Source organism: Haliotis cracherodii, unplaced genomic scaffold, assembly GCF_022045235.1.
Source record: "Haliotis cracherodii isolate W230 unplaced genomic scaffold, xgHalCrac1.p SCAF_10, whole genome shotgun sequence".
NCBI classification, from domain to species: domain Eukaryota; kingdom Metazoa; phylum Mollusca; class Gastropoda; order Lepetellida; family Haliotidae; genus Haliotis; species Haliotis cracherodii.
Genome location: NW_027266265.1, coordinates 16,112,829 through 16,139,895, shown reverse-complemented (window position 1 = coordinate 16,139,895; position 27,067 = coordinate 16,112,829). Strand labels below are relative to the sequence as shown.

Genomic DNA, 27,067 nt, shown 5'->3' with positions numbered 1-27,067 from the left:
CTGACTAGAATCACCAACAAATTGTAATAGGGAAATCTAAGTAAGTTTATCTTTCAAACCTTACGGGGATTAAGAAATTTTCCCGAACTCATAAATATGTCTTATTATACACCAAATTGTTTATTGAGTAGGACTGACTAAGAATTAGTGAGTTTGGTTTAACAGTATTTCAGATATACCACAGCGAGTCAGCTTACTGTGGGAGGAAGCCTGAAGTGATGCACATCTCAGACATTTATCACTTCGGTGGAACCCATGAGCATGGACATGCTGACAAATCTAGAAACATAATCAGGGCGTACTGGGATTCAAACCAATGTTCACAACTTTCTAACGTGCCCAAGGGATGCAACACTGCACAGCGAATCAAGGCACCTCAGACAACTGGGCCCCCGTGCCCCCGACTGACTTGGAACTTAAATTCAAAGATTATCTATGTGAAGACAGTTGTGACCTTTCTGGGTAAAAAATGATTTCTGTTGGGAAATCTACCTTGATAAAATATATGACCTTGGCAAATTATCACACATCTAAAATAATCCGTCTTGGCTGTTGAAGGCAGCCAAATATTGGTACAGCTAAAGTGCTTGTGGAGGCCACTGATGTCTACACTTGATCCCTGCCAGAAGTCACTTTGTCACTCACTAGATGAAAGAGAACTCGCATGACACAGGCTAGGTCAGACAAGGTTTTCGCAAGGTTTTCTAAGTTTCAAAGTTTGAAAAAAAGTTTCTGTTCTTCGGGGATAAAAATAAACCAGTGATTGTCTGGCTTCATTTATTGTTAGTTTCTTCTTCAGATGACTGCAGATGTATTGAAAAAATCATTAGATTCAAATGCGATTTCCCTCTCTCAAGCCTGTATAGGTTTAGCTACCATGACGGCCCCATGAAAGGATGAGACTCTTCAATCATGATCGCAGTAAATAAGTTTCTAAAATGTTTTAAATTGGACTGAACAAGATTTTTGCATTGATTTATCTCCGTGCAGAGAAAATTGAAAAACTGCAATCCGACAAAACAAATATCAAGAACATGACAATGTCTTGATGAAACAATTTGTTCCAGAAATCGGCAATTTTCCTATTAAACATTTCTATTCCAAAAGAAACATTTACAGTTTCTTATTTCATTCTCACTGTAAACACTAGGGACTGATCTTAAAAGGACTGAAAAAAGTTTCCCATGATAGGAAACAAATCGGACATAGTAAAACTCAATATAATTCCAAACATTAATAATAAGGTCCAAAATTCTGTTTTATATAACATGAAGCACTGTGAAACCATCAGACAGAAGCACGTTGGAGCACTTAAAGCTGCAAGGTCCACATTAAAAGCCTTAAATTAATTTTAGATTGTCTTTTGTTGGTTTAGGGACAGTCTGGTAGCCTAGTGGTTAAAGCGTTTGCTCGTCACGCCGAAGACCCGGGTTCAATTCCTGACATGGGTACAATGTGTGAAGCCCATTTCTGGGCTGGTTATTCTCTGTCTTTGAGGCTTTACATATGACAGTGGTTTGGAGGAGAGCCCAGTGTGACACAGGTCTCAGTACCTTGGTAGCATGCATGTGGTGGTCCGGTGATGAACAAGGTGACATGACTAGGCTCACATATACAAAAACAGACTTCCTTTTGAAGCATCAAGTAGTGTTGTACACTTTCATTTGTATTTTTATGTTGATTGTTGTTTGTTTGTTTATTGTTTAATGCCAGATTCAGGGATATTCCCGCTATATGATGACAGCCAGTATAAAAACAGGTCTGGATCAGACAATCCAGAGATCAGTATTGTGAGGAATGTTCCCCACCGTTGGAGTAAGAGGACATGCTATCAACCAAGTCACAGAGCCTGAGCACCTGATCCATTTGGTCACCTCTTACCGCCAGCATAGGTTGTTCCCCGGGGGCTGTTCTAACCCACGACCCAACAGGGTGTGTTTTTATATGTCACTACTGTCGTATCCTAACAGTGTTGCAACAATAATAGTACATGTATTGCTATACCCTTAACAAATGTTGAGCAGTATAGTGTTCACAACGTTATTCTACATATACAACATATTCTTACAGCATGTTGACTGAGTGTATTACTTTGTGAATTGGGTAAAAGGGCAAACATGATCTATCTATAAGTTAGAAATCAGCATAAATATGCAGCAACATTATTTTTATCCCATGCAAAGTATGCATCACTGATGATAACAATTGGATGAAATTACTGAAAGAAATAGCAGATTAATATGTCATAAACAACATTTACAAATCTAGTCTTCTATCAAAGATTTCCAAGTGGCACTATGTCTACAAGAGTGTTTGAAAGACACAGGGAAATCAAGGTCTTTCTAACAATGGCAGTGTTTTCCATATTTTCTAATGCCTTTATATGAATATATTATTGTTTTGAGTTAATTATTTCAGTAATAAAACCAACAATGCCATTGTTTGAGAAACCTGTGTGCAAATACAAATCCTGTTTCATGGGCCATGGCTATGAGAGTATGGCATCAACTGTGGCTGACAATACTCCTGTACTACATCACAAAAATAAAATAATTCTCAGTTTTCTTCAATTCTAAATAATTATTGCCACAATAAATATCCAATGACTGTAATTTAGGACCTTATCTACACAATTGGCTGATTATTTCAAAGAAAATATTACAGATACCATTTAATAAAATTTTGATGTCTGACAATTATATTATTGAAGAATCTGCTTAGTTGTGAAACGTATCAAGAAATAATGTATTATTCAGTTTATACTATGTCTTACTTCATTCATATTCAATAAGGAAATAGTGTGATGAAAAGAAACTTTAGTTTCACAAAGGGTAACACTTTATTGTAAATCAGAATTAGTGATTTTAAAACCTTTCTTCCTAGGCAACAATAACCTAAAGCAATCTTGTACAAGCAGGCAGGAAGGAGGAATCAGTCTGTGATTCATGGGTTTAAACTAACACCAAGACAGCCAGCATCACACTATTGCAAACTGTTCAGATCAGAGTGAGGTCCCCCATGACATTTGGATACAGTCTTATCAGCTGGTATTGAGTGAGTCAACGAGTGAGTAGAGCTGTAAAGTGCTTTTGACCCCTCTGGTCTGTAGATTGGGAAATGATAAAATGTTGGTGCTACATAGAAACACAAATCTTTAACATGGCTCTATGTTAGGCCGTCCTAACCAGACACACATACCATGACAACAGGATCTGTATCAGTCTCCTACAGATCACTACGGGTTACATCATTCTCAGTTCAAGCAAGGTAAGATGGGAAAGGCAAAACAAATAAATCTAACAAAATACTTACTTTTGTCTACAATATATCCAGACAGTAATAAAAGGGGAAAGAGAGAAAATGGAAAAAATAAATTAAATGGAACACAAACTGGATTGATAGAGAAATGAACAAATATTACAGAAATCCCAATGACCCAGATTTGCCCATAAGCTGAAGATAATTGAATACATAGGTGGATTTAAAAAAAGAAGTATACTAAACAATAAAAAAACGTGTGTTCATTGAGGTGCTCTGACAGTAGGTAAAGTATACAATACAAAGAAAAAAAGATAAACACTTTAAAAATCTTTAAATAACGTTGACAATACTATTGTCACCACAATAACTAGATATTTAGTCATGCACATTTTTTAAGAAGAAATTCTTGCATATGTCAAAATTTCTAAATATTTTTCATATCTTCCTCACTATTTATTTACCAAATATTGATAAGCACAATCATGTTACATAATCTGTGGAGCTCTGAAATCATTAATATCAATAGAAAGAAAACAATTTTGATTCATTTATTAAAACAGATAAATGACCTAAACACAGTCTATCATATTTCCATACAAATTACAAAACCAACAACACACATTGATAAAACTATCTGTAATAATGCACAAAATCCAAGTGAATTCAAGAACACTAGGTATCTGAGTAAAATGACACGCACAGTGAAGTACCTGTGAAGTGAACAACACAAAATCCTGTTTATATCACAGAAGACCAGGGTATATATTTACCTGTTGTCCCTTTCCCTTCTCCACGTCGTTAGGGTTGGGGGTAATACCTGCCTGGTAGTTGGCAATGCGGTTGATGATTTGTGAGATTTTACCCTGATGTTGCAAGTCATCCTGAAACAGAAGCAAAAATGTGTTTTACATGAACACTTTAAAACTTTTACAAACTGAATGGTCACGTGCTTCACGATACTGCTGGTGTCCACAAACATGTTAAATCATGTACACCTCAAGTGACAGATGTAAGGAATTTATCAGTATGAGTTCTCAAACTACAAGAATTGTTTATTGGTGTGGTATCTTTGTGTGATAATTAGATCTATCTTGCACCCACAACACAATGTAAATCATGTAAGTGTTTGCAGGGTCAGTTGTGATGATGATAATAACTATAACCTGGTCAATGGATCAGTGTACACTCGATTTTCATTCTCAGCTCCCTGGGGAGTATACAACCAAAGCTGAGAAGAGGGTTAACAGTCACATTACCATCTCATCCTAATGGGTACTAATCACTGCTGGGTGAATAGTGATATTTCAACCACAGTTACGATCCCAAGACAACATTATACACCATGACATCAGCCGATTAGTATCAATTTTTTTTTAAGACTAATCCGATAGCTAGATTCTTTTCCGAGTAACGATTATCATCACTAGAAGTAGATGGGAATTATAAACAGACTTCACTCAAAGCACTTGGAGATTCAAACCTTTGTTATACCCAAGATGAGCTAATTCCTGGACTACTGGGCCAAATGACCACCTCTCATTCCTGTAGGGTTAATATCAGGAGTTTAACCAGTACATCAAGCTAGACTGTGTCAATGAGGGACAGGTTCAGTAACTCACCTCCCTGTACAAATGACAAGGTATCACAGGAAATCATTTTTAGCCGTCTAAAATTTAGTTTGTTTTTTTTAAAACTCAGAAGGAAACCTTATGAAGAACTGAGAAAGCTTAAAATGATTTTTTAAATTTTGGGAGAAAAACTAACCATTTGCAAGTTAGTGAATATTTTTTTCACCATATTTTTTCACAGTATTGTCGTAAATAAATCATCTTATAAAAATAACAAATAAAAGAAAGACAATTTCCAGTCATAGAACACTATAAACATGATAAAAAAAATTCAAAACATCTTTCACTTTTTAAAAACTCTCCATAGTGGGCCCACATAAACTGACTCCTATTTCCTTGTACTCCAATCATGGGATACACCCAGAACCTATCAGGCTGTGGTCCCACCAGGGTTGTGAGGTGTCACCAGCACAGCAGCCATAATGATTGATGACCAGGAACATGTAATCAAGCAGCCAACAGACAAACATTAAGACCCACTGATCTCCATTTTAGATTCTGTTTACTTCAAACATAGGGAACTGGGGACCTGTTCCGCCCAGATGCTGATGGTGATGTATTCAATAAAGGCCAGAAACCCGATGAGTCCTGGATAAGACAATGCTCCTGTGTTGCTGGAGAAAGCATTAAACTGTTTTCAATAGCCTGGACACTGCTTGAAACTCATCAGTTGCTGTCAGTTGTTTCCTAAGTTAAAAAATGTTCACATAGAATGTACTTGAAAGCCAGGCCCCATTTCACAAAGTGATCTTAGTGCTTAGGTGACTGCTACTCCCAAATATTACCAAATGCTTACAATCATTGTAGTGCTAAAACCCTTTTGTGGAACTGCTGACAATGGTGCACACTTGGCACCACAGATTAGCATGGTAGATGTGAATATGGTGTACCATGGCCAAATATACCATGGTGTACCATAGCCAAATATGGTCAATGACCATTACCACCCATTTTTCGTGGAGCCAATTACCGCGGACATGGTCTATCATGGTCAATGACCATAGTTGGTCTCTAGTATGTGGTGCTACAAATTCCATCTGTCAAACTTCTTTGAGTGGCATTTAGAAGTTGGAATGGTAACTAGGACAATTGTTATGGATGAGCAACTTCTTTATTACAATTGGGCGACGTTTCGGTGTAGATTCTAACACCGTTATCAAGCAAATGATGAACATCAAGCAAATGTCAAAGACTAACATGAGTTTGTTGTTTAATACTGCACTCTTATGACAATCATAGGTTGCGAGGGACCAGATGTCTAACCCCCAATCGCCATGGGGTGAATAACATGCATCGCTTAATGTGCGAGCGCATGAGCCGTGAGCGACTGAGGTTTTAGGCTGCTTGTAGCACTATTGCAGCAACAGCACATGGTTCTCAAAAACTGGCCTCCATAATAAAGCACTATGTTTAGAATGTAACCCAGACAGCACGGTGGGGATCCCTTTAAGACTAGTCCCCCCCCCCCCCCCCCCCAACACACACACACACACACTGCACACCCTCAGTATACATCACATCACACAAAAGATGTTTGTATAACTTCATTGAAACACATTTGATTCAGTTTCAATGTTGCAACATTTATGGCATACTTTCTGATTCAACCATGCCTAGACAAGACAGCTGGCATGACAAGTCATCTGGAGAGCTTATATACATGAATGAGTTGGGAATAATGCCCCTTTGAATGGTTCTCAAGTCATATCACAGCATGTCGTCTTAATGTTGGAGGAAAGCTGAAGTGATAAACTTGGTCTCAGACACCCACCCTATTGAAACCCACGACCACCTTATAATGGAGCTGACAAACCTAGAAACATAATTGGGGCAAACCCGGATTCAAACCCATGATCATAGGTTTCTGGTGTTCCCAAGAGACACAACTCTGCACAGCAAATAGCGTAGATGACTGGGCCACCGCGTCCCCAGAGCCAACATGACACGTCAAGGTTACAGTACTGCCTACTATTGCCACACACCAACCAACCACTTATCACACTCCCAGTTACGTAAGAGGAGCCTGTTTGTTTGGCTGGAGATGCTGTGCAAGCATGCACTGTTCACACACGATCATGGTTGTGACCTATCACTATTGTACACAAGGTCATCTAGACAGGTTTTCAAATCTCTGTCTCCATGCTTCTTGAATCTACCCCCTTATGCGCTGTTGTAGAAGATCAAGTTAGCGTTTTTTTAGGATTTGTGTGTTATTGAGAAATCACTGCTTTGTAAATGCAACCCTATACAGCTTGAGGTTGGAAATATACTAAGTTTTCCAAGCTTCAATTATTTATTTCTACTATAAATCTGAAAATACACAATTGCATATTAATTATTAAGTTTTTCAATATCATTTTTTTCTAAACGTACCCTCATAGTTGTGACACAGACAGAGTGAAGTTTAGAATTCTAATATTAAGCAAATTATATTTTTAATGTAACTGCTATTCATGCCAAATATCAATTGTGTACCAAAATTGGACCGAGATTTGATAAAATATAAGTCAAGAAAATCATTCATATACAGTGAAAGTATTAAGTCCATAAGATTCAAATCCCGTGGAAACGACCGTAACCAACAAGATTAAAACATTTACATTATAGTTTGACATATAACTCTAACTTCCATCAGCTAACTGTGACTGATACCCACTGGAGGAAAATTGGGTAAACAAGGTCCAAGAAACAATCCCCCAAAAACTCAAATTCATACAAGACTTTATTGTTTATTTAACTGAACTCATACACACTCAAACACACTCTAGCCAGTGCAACGCTATCATAATACCAAGATGCAGATTTCCTTTATGTGTTAGTTCACTATTAAATAGTGATTATACCAACATGCAGATTTGCTTTGTTTTAGTTCACTATGTAATAAAACCATCAGACCAACATGCAGATTTGCTTTGTTTTAGTTCACAATGTAATAAAACCATCAGACCAACATGCACATTTGCTTTGTTTTAGTTCACTATGTGATAAGACCATCAGACCAACATGTAGATTACCTTTATGTTTAAGTTCACTATGTAATATGAATATCAGACCAACATGCAGATTTGCTTTGTTTTAGTTCACTATGTGATAAGACCATCAGACCAACATGCAGATTTGCTTTGTTTTAGTTCACTATGTGATAAGACCATCAGACCAACATGTAGATTACCTTTATGTTTAAGTTCACTATGTAATATGACCATCAGACCAACATGCAGATTTGCTTTGTTTTAGTTCACTATATGATAAGACCATCAGACCAACATGCAGATTTGCTTTGTTTTAGTTCACTATATGATAAGACCATCAGATCAACATGCAGATTTGCTTTGTTTTAGTTCACTATGTAATAAAACCATCAGACCAACATGCAGATTTGCTTTGTTTTAGTTCACAATGTAATAAAACCATCAGACCAACATGCACATTTGCTTTGTTTTAGTTCACTATGTGATAAGACCATCAGACCAACATGTAGATTACCTTTATGTTTAAGTTCACTATGTAATATGAATATCAGACCAACATGCAGATTTGCTTTGTTTTAGTTCACTATGTGATAAGACCATCAGACCAACATGCAGATTTGCTTTGTTTTAGTTCACTATGTGATAAGACCATCAGACCAACATGTAGATTACCTTTATGTTTAAGTTCACTATGTAATATGACCATCAGACCAACATGCAGATTTGCTTTGTTTTAGTTCACTATATGATAAGACCATCAGACCAACATGCAGATTTGCTTTGTTTTAGTTCACTATGTGATAAGACCATCAGACCAACATGCAGATTTGCTTTGTTTTAGTTCACAATATAATAACACCAACAGACCAACACGCAGATTTGTTTTGTTTTAGTTCACTATGTGATAAGACCATCAGACCAACATGTAGATTACCTTTATGTTTTAGTTCACTATGTAATAAGACCATCAGACCAACATGCAGATTTGCTTTGCTTTAGTTCACTATGTAATAAGACATCATACTGACATGCAGATTTGCTTTATGTTTTAGTTCACTATGTAATAAGACATCAGACCAACATGCAGATTTGCTTTATGTTTTAGTTCACTATGTAATAAGAAATCTACCTAACATGCAGATTTGCTTTGTTTTAGTTCACTATGTAATAAGACATCATACTGACATGCAGATTTGCTTTGTTTTAGTTCACTATGTAATAAGACATCATACCAACATGCAGATTTGCTTTATGTTTTAGTTCACTATGTAATAAGACATCATACCAACATGCAGATTTGCTTTATGTTTTAGTTCACTATGTTATAAGACCATAAATTCCATCAGTTTGTTTGTAATTCCTATATCTTTCACACATAGCGCTTCCAGTTCTAACATTCAATATTCTCGTGTTACAGATTGAGCAGGACTTACAGGTGTTTCAATGTTGACATAGGTAGGCATACATAAGCTCAGTCAGGTTCGGTTAAAGCAGTCCTCTCTTATATCATTGCAGAGCCTGACTTTGTTGTAAAAACATCTTGGTTGTATATTTGGAGATATTCTACCCCCCACTAAGGGGCGGACTGCTGTTGAGTGCTGTCTCACCTGTCTGGGTGCTAGCTTGGAAGACGCAATTAGAAATTGTAGGCTTTTGCTTCCAAGGTTTAATGGGAGGTGTTCTCGGTACGCACAAGGTTAAAGAATATGTGCTTCCTTGACAAAACAGAATCTACCAAATGTTTTCTGTAAAATCCTGATACAAAGAAATGAAAGAACTAATATGAATTCTTCTACACTGTTAATGCTACACTGTTAAAAAGTGGTCAAGCTTTTAAGCACACTGAGACTACTTGATTCAAGAAGCACATTAAACCCCAATAAACAAACTTCATGGGGATTAAAAAAGGGTGACATGCATTGCGTGAAGGTTCCAGAATGCACTGCAGTGAACTGCATATGAATCTGATTATCTAAGCTTTGACACAATACACAGAAGTGAGTTCAACACCTCCTTGAGTGGTTGTTCAGTTTCACTGGTTGTCCATGTATTGCGGGATGAAAGCCCAAAGTGGCAACCAGCAGATCTTTGCAACCAGCAGATCCTTGCAATCAGTGGATCTTTGCAATCAGCAGATCCTTGCAACCAGCAGATCCTTGCAATCAGCAGGTCCTTGCAACCAGCAGATCCTTGCAACCAGCAGATCCTTGCAATCAGCAGATCTTTGCAACCAGCAGATCCTTGCAATCAGTGGATCTTTGCAATCAGCAGATCCTTGCAACCAGCAGATCCTTGCAATCAGCAGGTCCTTGCAACCAGCAGATCCTTGCAATCAGAGGATCTTTGCAATCAGCAGATCCTTGCAATCAGTGGATCCTCCGAATCAGACACTGGATCCTTGCAATCAGTGGATCTTTGCAATCAGCAGATCCTTGCAATCAGCAGGTCCTTGCAACCAGCAGATCCTTTCAATCAGCAGGTCCTTGCAACTAGTGGATCCTTGGAATCAGTGGATCTTTGCAACCAGCAGATCCTTGCAATCAGTGGATCCTTGGAATCAGACACTGGATCCTTGCATTCAGCAAAATCCTGACACCACACTGCACAACAAAATGTACCTGCTGATAACTAGATGATGCAGGCCTTTGTTCCCTCTTTGGAATGAATAAACTTTATATTTATCAATGAATATTTGTAGCAAATGAACTGAACAGACTTTAAAAACATCACAACCAATATGTAATGGAGACAATTGTCTGTAATCTTCATCAAACACGTTTAAATCACTGGAAGACATATCAATGTGAAATATTTAAAACAAATAATGAGCAGAATTCTGCCTATTCCCTGTCCTGATGAGATCCTCCAGCAATTACTCGGGGTGTTCTGCAACTGGCCACCTCATCCTGGGAATAGCATCCTTCTGATCATACTCCTGGTTGATGCTCTCATTACAGGGGCAACAGCCTGGCTTACTGAGGACACAGACAATGTTCTGGCAGTAATGTCTCCCGGGATGCATATTTTTAAAGTATGATTCATAACTTTCTATATCCTTGCCCTTAAAAAGGAAATATTAGACTAATGCGATACATTGAAATAATACTGATCTAGATGAGGTGAGTTGTGTATTAACAATGCTATGGACATCACTGGATGTGGCAGGAACCTTGAAGTGGCCGATTGCCATGACCTTGGCTAAGTCCACGAGCATGTGCATGGTGCTGACAGACAAAGAATCATACACTGGGTGAATCTGGGATTCAAACCCAGACTGCGGAGGGATGGAAAACAGCCAGTTCCAGTTTCTTGAACCTTATGGACATCCAGGTAAAAGTCAAATATTGAAACAAATAAAAGAATGCTACAGAAACAGAGGGAAGAAAAACACTCGCATCCTCTTCTAATAATTAAATTCAAAAAACATAATCAACATACCAAACCAGCATACAACTACATAAACATTCCCTTGAAACCCAATGCAGGCCTAAATACACCATCACAGTCATTCTGAATCATAAACAACTGATGGGTATGACAAAAGTTTGTACCCGAATCAAGAGAGGTCACATCTGTAGCCCTCCATTACATCAAGGTCACATAACAGAGTCATCCAAGAGATACAGAAACCAGCCAATTTTCCTAATTTGAGTGTTGGGAGGGTGTGATCTTGTCCCCCTGATCTGGCTGTGTTAATCAATCACAGGAAATCCACAGTGTAGTGTCAGCCAGGTTAACTCTCCACACGTCTGAACCGCTGCCTGGCTGTAAGGAATAACACAATCTGACCACACAGCCGGAGACGCCGCGATGGGACAATACGTCTCGTCCATGTCCACATGTCACTGAATACGTGGGGACATCACAACTCTGCAGTCTGGCCGGGGTACAGATGTGTACACTTCAGGCATGCTGGGAGAATCAAATTGTGGGCTGAGGTTCATTGTGAAATGATGTATACAAGTACTGTAATGTCTTGTGCATAGTGCAATCTTGAGCATAATGCGCACCCCCCTTAAGGGGGATGCAGTATTTTGAAAAAAATCTTATTTGGTGTATGAGGCAGAGTAAAAACATTTGTCTCGCATGTCTTAGCTAAGTCTTAGCATGAAACTTCAATTGAGAACATGGTCTGGTCTCGTGTACATTGTGTGAATAAAGGCAACTGCCCATTGCAGATTTAAATAAATATATATAATACTTTTAGATATTAATAATAATAAAAAATAAATAAAAGGATCAGAAATCTATTCAGATGATTTCTGTTTTTACTCCTAATTTGTTGGGGCGGCTTCATTTGTACAATTAAATAGACACACGCCGAGTAAAGTATGAGTAGATATCTTTGTAGAAACAAATACAGGTACAAAAGACATTTTATTCTCAACCATGGCATCTAAAAGAACATATATTTGGAGAAAATTGAAAGATTGTTGCTTACGTGAAGCCTCTGAGAATGGAAGCTGTGTGACATGATGTCAGTACATTTCGTTTGTTTCATGTTGTTTAATGCCTCACTCAGCAATATTGCAGCTATGTGATGGCGGTCTGTAAATAATCGAGTCTGGACCAGACAATCCAGTGATTGACATCATGACCATCGATCCACGCAATTGGGATATGATGACATGCATCAACCAAGTCAACAAGTCTGACCATCCGATCTTCTTAGTCGCCTCTTACGACAAACACAGTCGCCTTTTACGGCAATAACGCGTTGCTGAAGACCTATTCTACCCCGGCTCTTCACAGGTCGGATGTCATTACGGATGTGCGGAATGCAACATCAGACTGAGCAGAAATAGGACATGGGTTAAGTTCAACTTCACGTGCGTGCGTATGTGTGGAAAAAGAGAGAAAAGTCCGGTTTTAATACCGATGATTGAACTTGAGTGTCATTGGTTGAGGTAAATTCAAAAAGAAAGGAGTCAGTAGTAAGAGGCAGCAATCTCTGGACACATTAGCATAGTTTTTAAGGGAAGCAAATCTGCAATATGAATTGCAGCGCTTTAAATGGGCCACCCTGTACTGGAACTCAATCCAGACATGTTGTTAAGATACAATCTTCCCAAGGCAAGGGAGTTATCTGACTCTAAAAGTCCAGTTTCCATCCTTGCTGAACAAGGCTGGAATTCTGTGCTCGATCGTAGTGCCACCAGTGGCAATTACAAGTTATGTCCTTTCTATGTCCCTCCTATAGACTAATCAGATTCCACCTCTCATATCACTTGCATTTGCCTCAAACAAAATGGCGGCACCCACTCAAAATGATCTGATCAATAATCAAAATCTATATTGTGATAAAACGAGGCTTACTTCACTTGCATTAAATCACTTGAGCACCTTGATTAAAAACATGAAAAGATTTGGAAACTATCCGTTGATGCCGAGTTGGCAATACACGTGCTTTGCAAATCCTGCAATCGACTCATATCTGCACGGCAGTTTACAAACCAAATGTTGATTTCATTACGCGATTTTGATTGGACTTTGCATAAACGCTTTAGACCAGCCAAAATATAACTCCATAATTCCAGCCTAGTTCAGCAAGGGTGGAAACTGGACTTTTATGGTCAGTTAACTCTCTTGCCTCTGGAAGATTAGGACACTGAATAATCCAGCATCAGAAGTGGTGCCTTGAATCATCAGAAAAATAGCAACTATCTAGATGACATAATACATCTTCACCCTCCGTGATGAAGCCAATAAAATAAATTTCATTTGCAGTTCATTGATGTTGTTGAGATGGATACTAGATGACAGATTGACATAAGACTGAGATTATGAGGATAACAAGCTCAATCAATTGCATCTGCTAACAGCCCTGATTGGTCACTGGAACTCTGGTCACAATGTTTTGTCACTTGTCACAGTGATTTGCCACATGTGACAGGCTGATCCACTGATTGTTCCAGATGTTAGATTATGGTTGGTGATCAACAGTTGTTGGGGAAATAGATGCTGTGATGAGCTGCCCTCAAAGCAGAACCTACCACATGGAATCACTCTGCTTCTTTCTCGAGTGGGTGATTGGCGGAATCTGCACTGTTACAGACGTATGTTCACCACTCATGCACAGCCATCAAGTTCCAACACCACAGCTTTCAACCATTTGAGTAGGGTTGGGAACTTTCCCGTAAGATCTGACCCATTTATCAAGAAACCCATTTCTGTTTCCCAAATGCAAACTAACACAATTGTGCAGCACAGTTGAGAGTCAACTGAATCACCAGCAGCTACATGGTCAAGGGCCCCGCTGACCAGTGTTTGTGGCAGTCAGTCAGCATCCTTGATGACAGACGCTCGAGTACAAGGATCACTGATCAGTTTATGAAGGATTTGCGCTGCTGGAATAAAACATGGTAAATAGATAATGATTGGGAAGGTTGTTAGCTCGGCTACATGTAAACGGTTTATTTTTTTCTCATAGGCATTCTTAAAAACAAAACGATTCAATCTCACTGTCTAAAGGAAAATGAAGGGGTTTCTGTGCACCCTTTTGCTTTGCAATTTTTGTGTGTGCCAGATTCACATCTTTTTACTACATGGCAAATAGGGGAATACTTTCGATGACACACTCACATGAAAACCACCTGATGCCTGTTTTAGTTGACCCTTTTGATCAGGAGGTGACCATGAACAGGTAAACAGCTCAGTACCAGGCCAGCCATTTTTTACTTATTGAATTACAGACCTTTTCGGTGGAACCCTGAAGTTGGAAGTTAGATTAATGAGCCTCACAGAAGCAGTTAAGAAATACAGACAATGTTCTCTGAGACACAGACTACGGATGTCTTTCATTTCTGTCCATCCTTTCATGTATTTGTATCATATGAGGTCCAAATGAATCTAACAGGGCCATACTTTGCAAAAGGTAGAGCCAAACTAATTGGTAAATCATCAGAAACAAAAACACCCAGAAAAATATAACTTTTTTTTTAACCACTTTTCAAACATGGAGCAGACATATAGGTGACAAAATAATTAGTCCAATAATCACCACTGGGAACTCTCACTAAAGAAGAAAGGCTTCACTTATGGTGATATTGGGCTGGTAACATTGGACTTTTAACATTCGGCACGCACGGACGGATGGACGGACGGATGCACACACGCATGCATACACATTGCTGTATAGGTGCAATAATCTTGGATGTGACATTAAAGCCCATTTTCATCTCAACTCACCACCTCCTTCGGTAGGCAAATCTAACAGACATATCAACAAGTCACCAACATACAGAGGTGAAGCCGGTTCATGGAACCTGACATCAACCCGTGTGATGAAGTCCTGAAGGTCTCTGTCATCCACTTCAAGAGTGCATACATCCTGGGGAACAGAACCAGGCACAGCTAGGACGATGTACTGTAGAGCAGTAGAGGGTGAACCAAGGCCAGGAATAGTGCTTGACTACTTTAACATATGTATAAAGTGAAACAATCTCTGCCGAGACGATGCCCCCAGCAGTGTTGGAAGAGTGCACATAGTACTCTCCCCCACAGTGAAACACTTCCACCATTACTCCAGCACAACACATTGCAACCAAATGCACCACTCTTAAATAACCATGTGTTCTTACCTCAAGTGTAAAGCTATCATTTTGATGAAGCTACCTTGTCTAACACTGGCTCCAGCTAAAACTTCACCTCCAGGGAAACTATGTACAGCCACTGTATACAACACAGCTAGTTTATAAAACAAGTTAACGACGTGGGTCACATTATGTACATGTACACATGATACACTAGAAAATATTGTTGTCATTTATTTTTCAAATTGAAATAGGAACAAAACATTTTATGAAGTGAGGCCACAACAAAATGCTTACTTGTTTGTTAGAATTGATTCCTGAATACTAACTTTGACTTCTACAATTAATCATATGTGTTGTACTCAAAACAACCAACATATATTCTATGATATTTTGACCCCATACTCAGACTAACCATAATCAACCTGTTCTGGCCTGAGGAGAAATTGATACTTCCCAACCAAGTGACAATGAAGTGGAAATAATACCATAAAGACTCTTCAAGACTCCACACTTCCACCAAATGCACCAATCACATGGTTCGATTGAATTTGTTATATCCACAAACCCGTTCCGTGAGTAAGAAATAACTGCTTAAGAAAACTTCATCACCATAATGGCCAATATCAGTTTGCTCATAAGTTGCTCCCCAATAACTTCCTACACCTTCATCATATCATAATTCAGGCTGCTCCCAAACATCTGTCAGTAAGTAGCGCTACCCGGAAAACAGAAACAACAAGAATTACCCAGAAATCAACATGATGTTGATACAAGCCTTATACTCCAGTAAACCCTTGCCAGCAAAGTCAATATTATACCATGCCCAAAACATCATGTCTTTATGATGATTATCACCGGAACTATAATGAGTGGTCCTATCATTCATATCGCTTCATGGCCAACGCGTAAATTGTGAATGAATTCTCATCGTGAATTTCCAGCAGTTGGAGCATTATCCGACCAAACCCTACAACCAGGAATGCTCACAGCACACTGTTGGCTCTATTGATAGAAGTCTGATAATTTTTCGCAATATAAATCAATCGAGAACACTCAGGTCACATATTCTGGGTGATTAGTGGCAACAGTTTGGATAAATTTCTATCCATCATTCCACGTAGTGTCTGTAGATCTCTGGCACAAGCAGCACATGATAAGAGTGCTTACTTTAAGAGATCAACTCTTCTGTTACGAAAAGCATTAACCGAAGAGCTATAAATTTCAATCCAAAAATCTTGTTTATTGATACGAGAAACTGTTGAATAAAAAATTTCAGTCGGCAGAATGAAAATTATTTTCATTGATTTACATCATTTGTAGGAAATCTGCATCCATTTTGTGACTTCAAAATGAAAGAAATTCACATTACTTCGCGATGAAGGAAGTCAGGAGACCCATTTGTTTGCAAGAATTAGTTTATTAAGATGCACAACAACTATGACCAAGTTATTTATGCTTTAATGGCTACCAGACAACATAGTTGCTCAGAATGGAGAAAGAAACACTTTTTAAAATTACTCCAGAGACTATTCATTTTCTTATGATGAGGTGTGATAATCCACAAGATCTCTCCATGCATATGCATGAGCCTGCAGACTGACTCTAATGTAAGTGTGTACAAAGAAAACTCATTAAATCCTGAGAAATGTTTAGTGAGGCAGGGTGTATCCTGAAGCTTCAGAAAAAAGCCCGAAATGCTCGCGAGAGCACGGAGGCAAATGCATCTCGCTGAAGCAGACAGCAGTCACAAAGTTATTGACCCTGTGCCAAGAAATGGCTTATTTTACACATGAAACATATTTCACTAACCATTTTTGGAAATGGATGGGGATTGTAAGATCCCTTGGGATGAAGTTTGAGGTGGTATTACCATGAAATGTCCTTTTTACTGACCGATAGACACATTTCAGAAAAAACCTGAGGCACACTGAATTAACAGCTTTGGGCATGATGACTGTTTAAGGGGATGTAATTTAGAAATGGTGGAAAACATATGGGTACGCTGCACTGATTAGTTTCAGCAACACAGATTGGATCAAGTAAATAGAAATTTCTCTTCTGTCTGAAATGGCTAGAGTAACTGGACTAGCTCTTGGAGTATACAAAAAACCCATCATTTCAGAAGTTGATTGGTGCATGTGTTTGTCACCTGGTATGATAACAGGTGTAGAACCAAGACCATTACACAGGTGGGGGAGTCAGTGAATATTGTTTTATGCCATAGCAAGCAGGAGTTGATTATTTTTTATGGTCTGTTGGAGTGGTTCATGGCAAGGGAACCAGTTGTTGATAGCAAGGGAACCAGTGGTTGAGAGCAAGGGAATCAGTGGTTGATAGCAAGGGAATCAGTGGTTGATATAAAGGGAACCAGTGGTTGATAGCAAGGGAACCAGTGGTTGATAGCAAGGGAATCAGTGGTTGATATAAAGGGAACCAGTGGTTGATATAAAGGGAATCAGTGGTTGATAGCAAGGGAATCAGTGGTTTATAGCAAGGGAACCAGTGGTTGATAGCAAGGGAATCAGTGGTTGATATAAAGGGAACCAGTGGTTGATATAAAGGGAACCAGTTGTTGATAGCAAGGGAACCAGTGGTTGAGAGCAAGGGAATCAGTGGTTGATAGCAAGGGAATCAGTGGTTGATATAAAGGGAACCAGTGGTTGATAGCAAGGGAATCAGTGGTTGATATAAAGGGAACCAGTGGTTGATATAAAGGGAATCAGTGGTTGATAGCAAGGGAATCAGTGGTTTATAGCAAGGGAACCAGTGGTTGATAGCAAGGGAATCAGTGGTTGATATAAAGGGAACTAGTGGTTGATATAAAGGGAACCAGTGGTTGACAGCAAGGGAATCAGTGGTTGATAGCAAGGGAACCAGTGGTTGATAGCAAGGGAACCAGTGGTTGATAGCAAGGGAATCAGTGGTTGATAGCAAGGGAATCAGTGGTTGATATAAAGGGAATCAGTGGTTGATATAAAGGGAACCAGTGGTTGATATAAAGGGAACCAGTGGTTGATAGCAAGGGAACCAGTGGTTGATAGCAAGGGAATCAGTGGTTGATAGCAAGGGAACCAGTGGTTGATAGCAAGGGAACCAGTGGTTGATAGCAAGGGAACCAGTGGTTGATAGCAAGGGAATCAGTGGTTGATAGCAAGGGAATCAGTGGTTGATAGCAAGGGAACCAGTGGTTGATATAAAGGGAACCAGTGGTTGATATAAAGGGAACCAGTGGCTGACAGCAAGGGAATCAGTGGTTGATAGCAAGGGAACCAGTGGTTGATAGCAAGGGAACCAGTGGTTGATAGCAAGGGAATCAGTGGTTGATATAAAGGGAACCAGTGGTTGATATAAAGGGAACCAGTGGTTGATAGCAAGGGAATCAGTGGTTGATAGCAAGGGAATCAGTGGTTGATAGCAAGGGAATCAGTGGTTGATATAAAGGGAATCAGTGGTTGATATAAAGGGAACCAGTGGTTGATATAAAGGGAATTAGTGGTTGATAGCAAGGGAACCAGTGGTTGATAGCAAGGGAATCAGTGGTTGATAGCAAGGGAACCAGTGGTTGATAGCAAGGGAATCAGTGGTTGATAGCAAGGGAATCAGTGGTTGATAGCAAGGGAACCAGTGGTTGATAGCAAGGGAACCAGTGGTTGATAGCAAGGGAATCAGTGGTTGATAGCAAGGGAATCAGTGGTTGATAGCAAGGGAATCAGTGGTTGATATAAAGGGAATCAGTGGTTGATATAAAGGGAACCAGTGGTTGATATAAAGGGAATTAGTGGTTGATAGCAAGGGAACCAGTGGTTGATAGCAAGGGAACCAGTGGTTGATAGCAAGGGAACCAGTGGTTGATAGCAAGGGAACCAGTGATTGATAGCAAGGGAACCAGTGGTTGATAGCAAGGGAACCAGTGGTTGATAGCAAGGGAATCAGTGGTTGATAGCAAGGGAATCAGTGGTTGATAGCAAGGGAATCAGTGGTTGATATAAAGGGAATCAGTGGTTGATATAAAGGGAATTAGTGGTTGATAGCAAGGGAACCAGTGGTTGATAGCAAGGGAATCAGTGGTTGATAGCAAGGGAACCAGTGGTTGATAGCAAGGGAACCAGTGGTTGATAGCAAGGGAATCAGTGGTTGATAGCAAGGGAATCAGTGGTTGATAGCAAGGGAATCAGTGGTTGATAGCAAGGGAACCAGTGGTTGATAGCAAGGGAATCAGTGGTTGATAGCAAGGGAACCAGTGGTTGATAGCAAGGGAATCAGTGGTTGATAGCAAGGGAATCAGTGGTTGATAGCAAGGGAACCAGTGGTTGATAGCAAGGGAATCAGTGGTTGATAGCAAGGGAATCAGTGGTTGATATAAAGGGAACCAGTGGTTGATATAAAGGGAACCAGTGGTTGATAGCAAGGGAATCAGTGGTTGATAGCAAGGGAATCAGTGGTTGATATAAAGGGAACCAGTGGTTGATATAAAGGGAATTAGTGGTTGATATAAAGGGAACCAGTGGTTGATAGCAAAGGAATCAGTGGTTGATAGCAAGGGAATCAGTGGTTGATATAAAGGGAACCAGTGGTTGATATAAAGGGAACCAGTGGTTGATAGCAAGGGAACCAGTGGTTGATAGCAAGGGAATCAGTGGTTGATAGCAAGGTCAGTCAGTCACAACACAGAGGATCACCTTAAACTAAACACCAAAGACCTGCCCATGAATCAACAGACAGATTCTAGTATGAATATCTTTGGTAAAAACAGGAATGGTTCTGAATTTAAAAAACCCACAGAAATTGCTAATCAAATTATCAACCAGTTCAACAAAATGACAAGAATACTTGAAACATACCCAACGCCTCATATACTAATCCTACCATTGTCAATGTGTTTCCCCAAAAAACATTATTCTGAAGCAGGGACACTCTCTTTGTGTGGGACCGAGCCACATTGTGTTTTACACATAATCACAGTACTAATGTTATTAAATGGAAACCAAGATCTGGATTTTGAACCAAATCAACTTAGGAGACAATAAAGCACTGTACATTGGCAAGAACAGACTATTTCATCATGGAAAGTGTATTCTTTCCTTTATCCTGAACACCTTTCTTTCCTGCAAGGGATGTCTCCCCTCATCCGGCTGCAACTTCAGATCTGGGTCTGGACCAGACAAAAGACCAGACTTTATTCAAGTAAATCAAAGTAAAATGTGATCAATAAAATGGGACATTCTATTTATGATGATGTTGCTGCTGCTGCTGCTGCTGTTGCTACTACTAACTACTACCTATAACAATAAAAAGAATAATAAAAAATGTACTGAGCTTTCAATGCTGGATATCATTATCTGATTTCATTCTCAGCACCCTGGGGAGAATACTACCCAAGTTCTTTCAAGAAGACAGAACACACTCTCCATGTCATAAACAGTTCAACATATACAGTGACACCTGAGCTAGATGAAGAAATGGATTTGTAAACCAGCCTTTTTTTTGTTTACCTGAGTCGCCTATTTTCAAAGTGACAAGTTAACTCTTTAACCACTCTGCCACCTCACTGCCAATAAAACACAGACACAGACACAGACCAGAAAAAGTATCAAATGTATTTTAGGCTAAGATTCTACTTAACTGCGATGCTGTATCAAATATAATTAAAGCCTTTAAAAGCAGTATCAGTGTTGTAAGCCGTGGAGCCTTGTTTGAGTGGCATTCAGATTATGGTAGTTGATAATGTAGAATAAGGTATTTATAGAGAACAACTGTGAAGCTGGCTGTAGCAGAGTTTCAGTGTTGAAACTCACAGGCAATTTCCAGGCAAGTTGTAGTGTATGTAAGACTATCATACATGGCACTTTGTCAGATCTCTTCCATGTTTCACATCTGTGTTAAGTCTTACTATGGTCACAATTGTCATACATGATTTTATGTTTGTTGTTTAACGCCGCACTCAGCAATATTCCCGCTATATGACAGCGATCTGTAAATAATCGAGTCTGGACCAGACAATCCCGTGGTTTACATCATGAGCATCGATCCACGCAATTGAGATTGATGACATGCATCAACCAAGTCAGTGAGCCCGACCACCTCATCCTGTGAGTTGCCTCTTACAACAAGCATAGTCGCCTTTTACAGCAAGCATGGATTGCTGAAGACTTATTCTACCCCGGATCTTCATGGGTCTGTCATACATGAAGCTAAATGATGGACAAATATTCCTATATTCACCCTAGAAAACACCCATCCAAAACAAAAGCCATCCCTGGCTTAAGAAAATAAAAAGGTGAAAAATATTTTTTTTATATAAAATTGTTGGCATCCTTAATGCTATATATCAATAGGAGAGGTGAGGTGAAAATAAATGGGGTTTAACATCACGTCCAAGATTATTGCACTTATATAGCGACGTGCATGTACGTGTGTGTGTTTGTGTGGCTGCTTGTACTAGTCCGGACTGATGCCGATTTATAGTGCTAGCTCACTGAGATACCATGCCACAGTTTAACATGAATACCCGACTCATACACAGTATACTGACTCCGTGCCGACCAGTCCTTGTTTTAGCCCCTTAATGCCGAGCACCAGACAGGGTAACAAAGAGTATCTTTGACGTCTTTTGGTATGACGCAGCCGGGGATTGAACTCTGGACCTTCCGCTCTCCGGGCGGACTCTCTACCACTAGACCACAGAGGCAGTCATATATCAATAGTCCTCATTCTGTATTACACTAACATGACCAGAGGGATTGTATATTCCTGCCACAAGTACGATACTCAGCCACACACTAGACCCATCATGCTTCGGAGACGAACATATATATTGCTCAACAAACCCTTGATAACCCCTCTATACCAAGTGTTCAATACTGGAAGACAATGTTAACTCCAGTACTGAAAGGTTGCTGGAATACACTCAGAGGTTGTAATCCATATATATCTTATTCTTAAAAGACATGATGCTAAACTCGTCACGACTTATCTCAACTGTAGTTGTGTACAAAATGTCATGAAGACCTGGAGATACCCTCCCTACATCTCCCTGTCTACTGTTTGGTTATTCCATGCAGAGAACATCATCTGATCAATGGAAACATAATGGCAACAAATCTTCTCTAAATGTTGAGCAGCTCAGATATCCCATGTGAATAAACTGTAAATTGACAGTCAACCAATGTGTCTTTTTGAGACTTGGATCTGTGGAGGTGTTAATGGTTTGGTGGACAGTTATTGTATCTTTTCTTTGTGGTTTTGATGTCAAGTCTTTACTGCCATCTTGTTGGATGCTGAATAGTTGGTGATTGAGTGTTGTTTTATGGCACAGTCAGCACTATTCAAGCTATCATGCCTTCATGTACATGATCCAGTCTGGACAGGCAAACCAATGGCTGACAGTACAATCCAGACTGTTGGGAGTGATGACACACCATCAACAAGGTCATACATTGTGGCCAACCAATCCTCATTTCCTATTACACGGGGGACTGGGGCCCTATTCTGTTTGAGTCCCAGCAGTGACAGAATGTCAACAGCACGTGTGACAATGCATTTGGACAGAAAACTTACAGTAAAACCACAAGGAGAATGCATGATAATTTAAGGCTGCTCTACCACAGACTGTGACAATGTATTTATTGGGACACAGTTCTTATGTCATAATATACTACTCAAACGAAGTTAAAGAACATGATTCTTTCATATGTCACACCATTAAAGCTTAACTATAGTAACATATGAAAGAATCGGGTGTTCTTTAACACAAGCTAAAACAGATTAACTTAAATATTAAAATGAAAGAATTGTGTGTTCTTTATCTCCTTTTGAGTAGTATAGTTGTGTCCTTACTGATGAAGCCTTACAAGGTTTTCCATTTGTGGTGGCATCTTAACTTTCCTTTACAAAGTCGCTTGATTGATACCCTGAATGTTTCTTGTTACTTGAGCAAAGAAAATCTAGTGTCTGAGTACACACAGTGACAGACTTTGTTTAAAAGCCAATTAGGGAAATCTATTTGGCAACCTGATCAGAATAAATACCACATAACTTATTAGCTTCATAAAAGAGTTGACATTTCTTCTTGTTATGGAACGGATGTAAACTTTAAAAGTCACATTTGGATGTCCTATGATAGATTTGACACTCTTAAATTTTACATTTAAAACTTCCCATTAATGCGAATTGTTTGAAGTTCAACTTGAGGTGTTAAATCAATAATTGCACTGTAGGTTTCATCCCTATTCATTAAGTCACTCTGTTAAGTCTCCTTGTTTTATACATAATTCAACAAAACAGTCTGGGCTGCTTGGAAGCAAATTCTTCTCCAGCATCCCAGGTAATTTGGCTGTAAGATGATAAACTCAGCTTTCCAGTGAGGAAGCGAATGAGTTTGTGAGTGAGTCAGTATGGTTTAATTCTGATTTCATCAGTACTTCTGTTGCCAGAATATCACAGCCTGTGACATTGATGCAGATGTTTTGTCACTTGAGCAAAACCAACAAGAACAGGTATGTGACAATCCAGGGATCGTATTCAGTCTCTCTGGGAGAGCCTTGGATTTGAACCCCTGACCAGGGGACAGTGACACAACAAAGTGGCACAATTCTGTACCTGGTAGCTAGTAACAAGATGATGGTTGATCACTCACCTCATACAGTGCCATATGATTGGCAAACGGAGATTCCGGGTCCTCGGCATCCGCCAGGGGTATTTGGTCCTTTGATAGGTGGGCATTGTCTCCTGCAAAAACAAACACAATCAGTCAACAGTTGCTCCATCGCAGTGAGTAACTTCGAACATTCCGATAAATAAAGGTAAAATAATAATCCACAGCATTTTGGCCAAGATGAATCGAGGATTCTGAAAGAGTAAGTGATGGGGAGGCAGAGGTCACAGCCATGCTACACACAACAAGATCACAAGCAGTTTGGAAAGTTACCTCTCCCGTGAATAGTGAGTGAGTTTAATGCTACTTTGAACAGTATTTGTTAGATCACACGTGGGAGATAAGCCCGAAATGATGCCAGACGTTTATCACCATGGAAAGTGACTGAGTGAGTTGGGTTTAATGCCGCCTGAACAGTATTCCAGTTATATCACGGCTTGTCAGCTGGATGTGGAAGGAAAGCCTGAAGTTATGCAGGTCTCAAGACGTTTACCACTTCGGTGAAACCCACGAGTATGGGTATGGTGCTGACAAATCTAGAAACATAATCTGGGTAAACCGGGATTTGAACCCACAATCACAGGTTTCTGGCGTGCCCAAGGGACACAACTCTGTACAGAGAATCGCAGCAAATTAGACGACTGGGCCACCCATCCCTCTTTATCACGATGTTGAAGCATGGGAAATGGTACTGCCAAACCAAGAAACATAACCAGGGTGAACTGGGATTTGAACCTTGATCATAGGCTTCAAATGGAATGCAAGTTTCAGTGCTTTAGATGATTGGATGACCTGTGCCATCTGCGGAACCCTTGCCTCCATCTCCTAAAGAACACATACTAGTTGTGCCAGTCTATAACATCATAGGTTAAGGCTGAATGCCTGCAATCTTATCTGTCTAATATCTTGCAGAGTTCATTGGAATGATCTGTATCTGAGAGAAAATCTTAGTTGAGATCAATATTGCAAATATTACCATCACAAACACATGCAAAGGCAAGCCAATCATTCACACAAAAAACCCAGAGAAAACAGGTATGGTTCTGACAAACCAAAAATCATAACCAGGACATATCATGGATTTAAACCCACGATGAGCATGACTAATGGAATTTGAAGCAACTCTGCACAAGATTTGTTTTGACAACAGAAACATTTTTATATGACCAGTAAATATTGCCATGGCCTGAAGTTCACATATGTTGGAATATACATATTCAAGTGCATATACTATAGACCACTTTTATTCTGTTATTTTTACACTTTCCACCACGTTCAAGTCCTTCTTCCCTAGTAGCAAGTGAGTGTAACAAATGTGCAAGTAATGAGAGCAGTCTTGGAAACATCCCAGACGATGGTTGTGTCCTTGCCATCATTCAAGTTTACAAAGTAAATGATCTGTGTTAGCTTCTTTGCCCTGGAAACAATGTCGCGAGGTTTACATCGACAACTGCATCTTGGAGTGAGTGAGTGAGTGAGTGAGTGAGTGTATGAGTGAGTGAGTGAGTTTTACACAGCTTTGAGCCATATTTCAGTTAAATCACTCTGCACCGAAACTTGCGTATCCCCAACAACTACTGGACTTAGTGACATGTTCTACAAAAAACATTCATCCCAATATTTAAAGAAAAATTATCAGTGTTATTGCATGCACGTTTCCATATTCAGGAACAATCACTGAAACATATGAACTGTAGATAACAATGTCATGGTCTTGTGAACAAAAAAGTCCACAAAAGTAATACACAAACACCATCCTCTTCCTTCTTTGGTCGCCAAGAGGTCAAAAGTGTCATTATGTCGCCAAGAATACCCTGGTCCACGATGTAACAAATGATGTCTTGCTACATCTTGGCAGCTTCAAGAATCAAACTTGCATGTTTTCATAACATGTCTGCCAATATTTGTTCTTGAAGGATTCTAGTTGTCTGACATGTTTCTTTAGAATATACTCAAAGCTTTGATCAAAGGTTAAGTTTTCCATGAGATGTCAATGCTTTGATAAGTATCTGTCAAACATAGTATGGACAATTGTTATCTGAACTTACCAGACCAAACAGAGTTTTACTTATACAAGTTAGGACTTCAGGCTAGAGCTTAAGTTGCAGACTGGAACCCTACAAGACAGTGGCGGTCTGACAATGCCAGCTGTATAAAATACCTCCAGTTTCATGGTACAAGACATGTGTGCCACAATTTATACACCCAGTCTTCGAAACCGAATATAGAAGTGAAGTTGTTGTTTTTATTTATACCATTTTGTTAAAAGGTCAAAATGTTAAGGAGTCAAATATGATAGCAGCATATGCAGAGGACCCAAGCCCCACTTGTTATCCCACATTGTATACATCGAGATAATGGTCATACTATTGGACAACTCAATACAGCCATGTAATCATTCAAAACTCTTCACAAAGGAAGTCTAGTGTAAGTAAATGTTCTATTTGTAAAGTTCCATGCCACTCAAACTGTTTTGTGTGACTGTTTACACAGAGGGAACCCTGCTGATGATATGCTGTTGAGGTTTCAAGTCATCTTGACATTGTACAGACTACCCAATACAATACAATTGTGATCCCACTGCCCACACAGTGTCTGCCACTTGACAGGGGTGGTGATGAGGTCATACATCTAAAGGGAGAGAATCATTTCTCATATCTAGAATCTGTGAGTAGGTGAGTTGACAGTTTTTTTAATGTTTTGATATTTCAGGACACGCATTATATTCAGCAAACAATGTATGTTGTTATAAAAACAAAATCAAACAAAATCCCCATCTACATCCACCAAACCCCCATCTACATCCACCAAACCCCCATCTACATCCACCAAACCCCCATCTACATCCACCAAACCCCCATCTACATCCACCAAACCCCCAGACACAAGAACATCATGGTTGTTCCCTTGCAGGTGATTGGTGCCTAGGTAACAGTTAGCATAGTGGTTGAAGTGTTTGCCATCATGATGCAGACACAGTTTGCTACATAGGGACTCTCTGAGTGTCATTTATATTCT

General features: G+C 39.5%; 1 protein-coding gene across 6 annotated transcripts in view; it reads right to left on the bottom strand.

Annotated features, from left to right (window-relative positions):
- LOC139454116 (solute carrier family 12 member 4-like) overlaps window positions 1-27,067 on the bottom strand; it is a 188,626-nt gene that overhangs the window by 42,797 nt on the left and 118,762 nt on the right. For all 6 annotated transcript variants that reach the window (XM_071235634.1, XM_071235636.1, XM_071235637.1 and 3 more), the window contains 2 exons: window positions 24,032-24,123; window positions 4,032-4,142 (listed from right to left, as the gene is read on the bottom strand). In XM_071235634.1, the coding sequence (XP_071091735.1) occupies window positions 4,032-4,142; window positions 24,032-24,123 (203 nt within the window). The remainder of the gene's footprint in view (window positions 1-4,031; window positions 4,143-24,031; window positions 24,124-27,067) is intronic.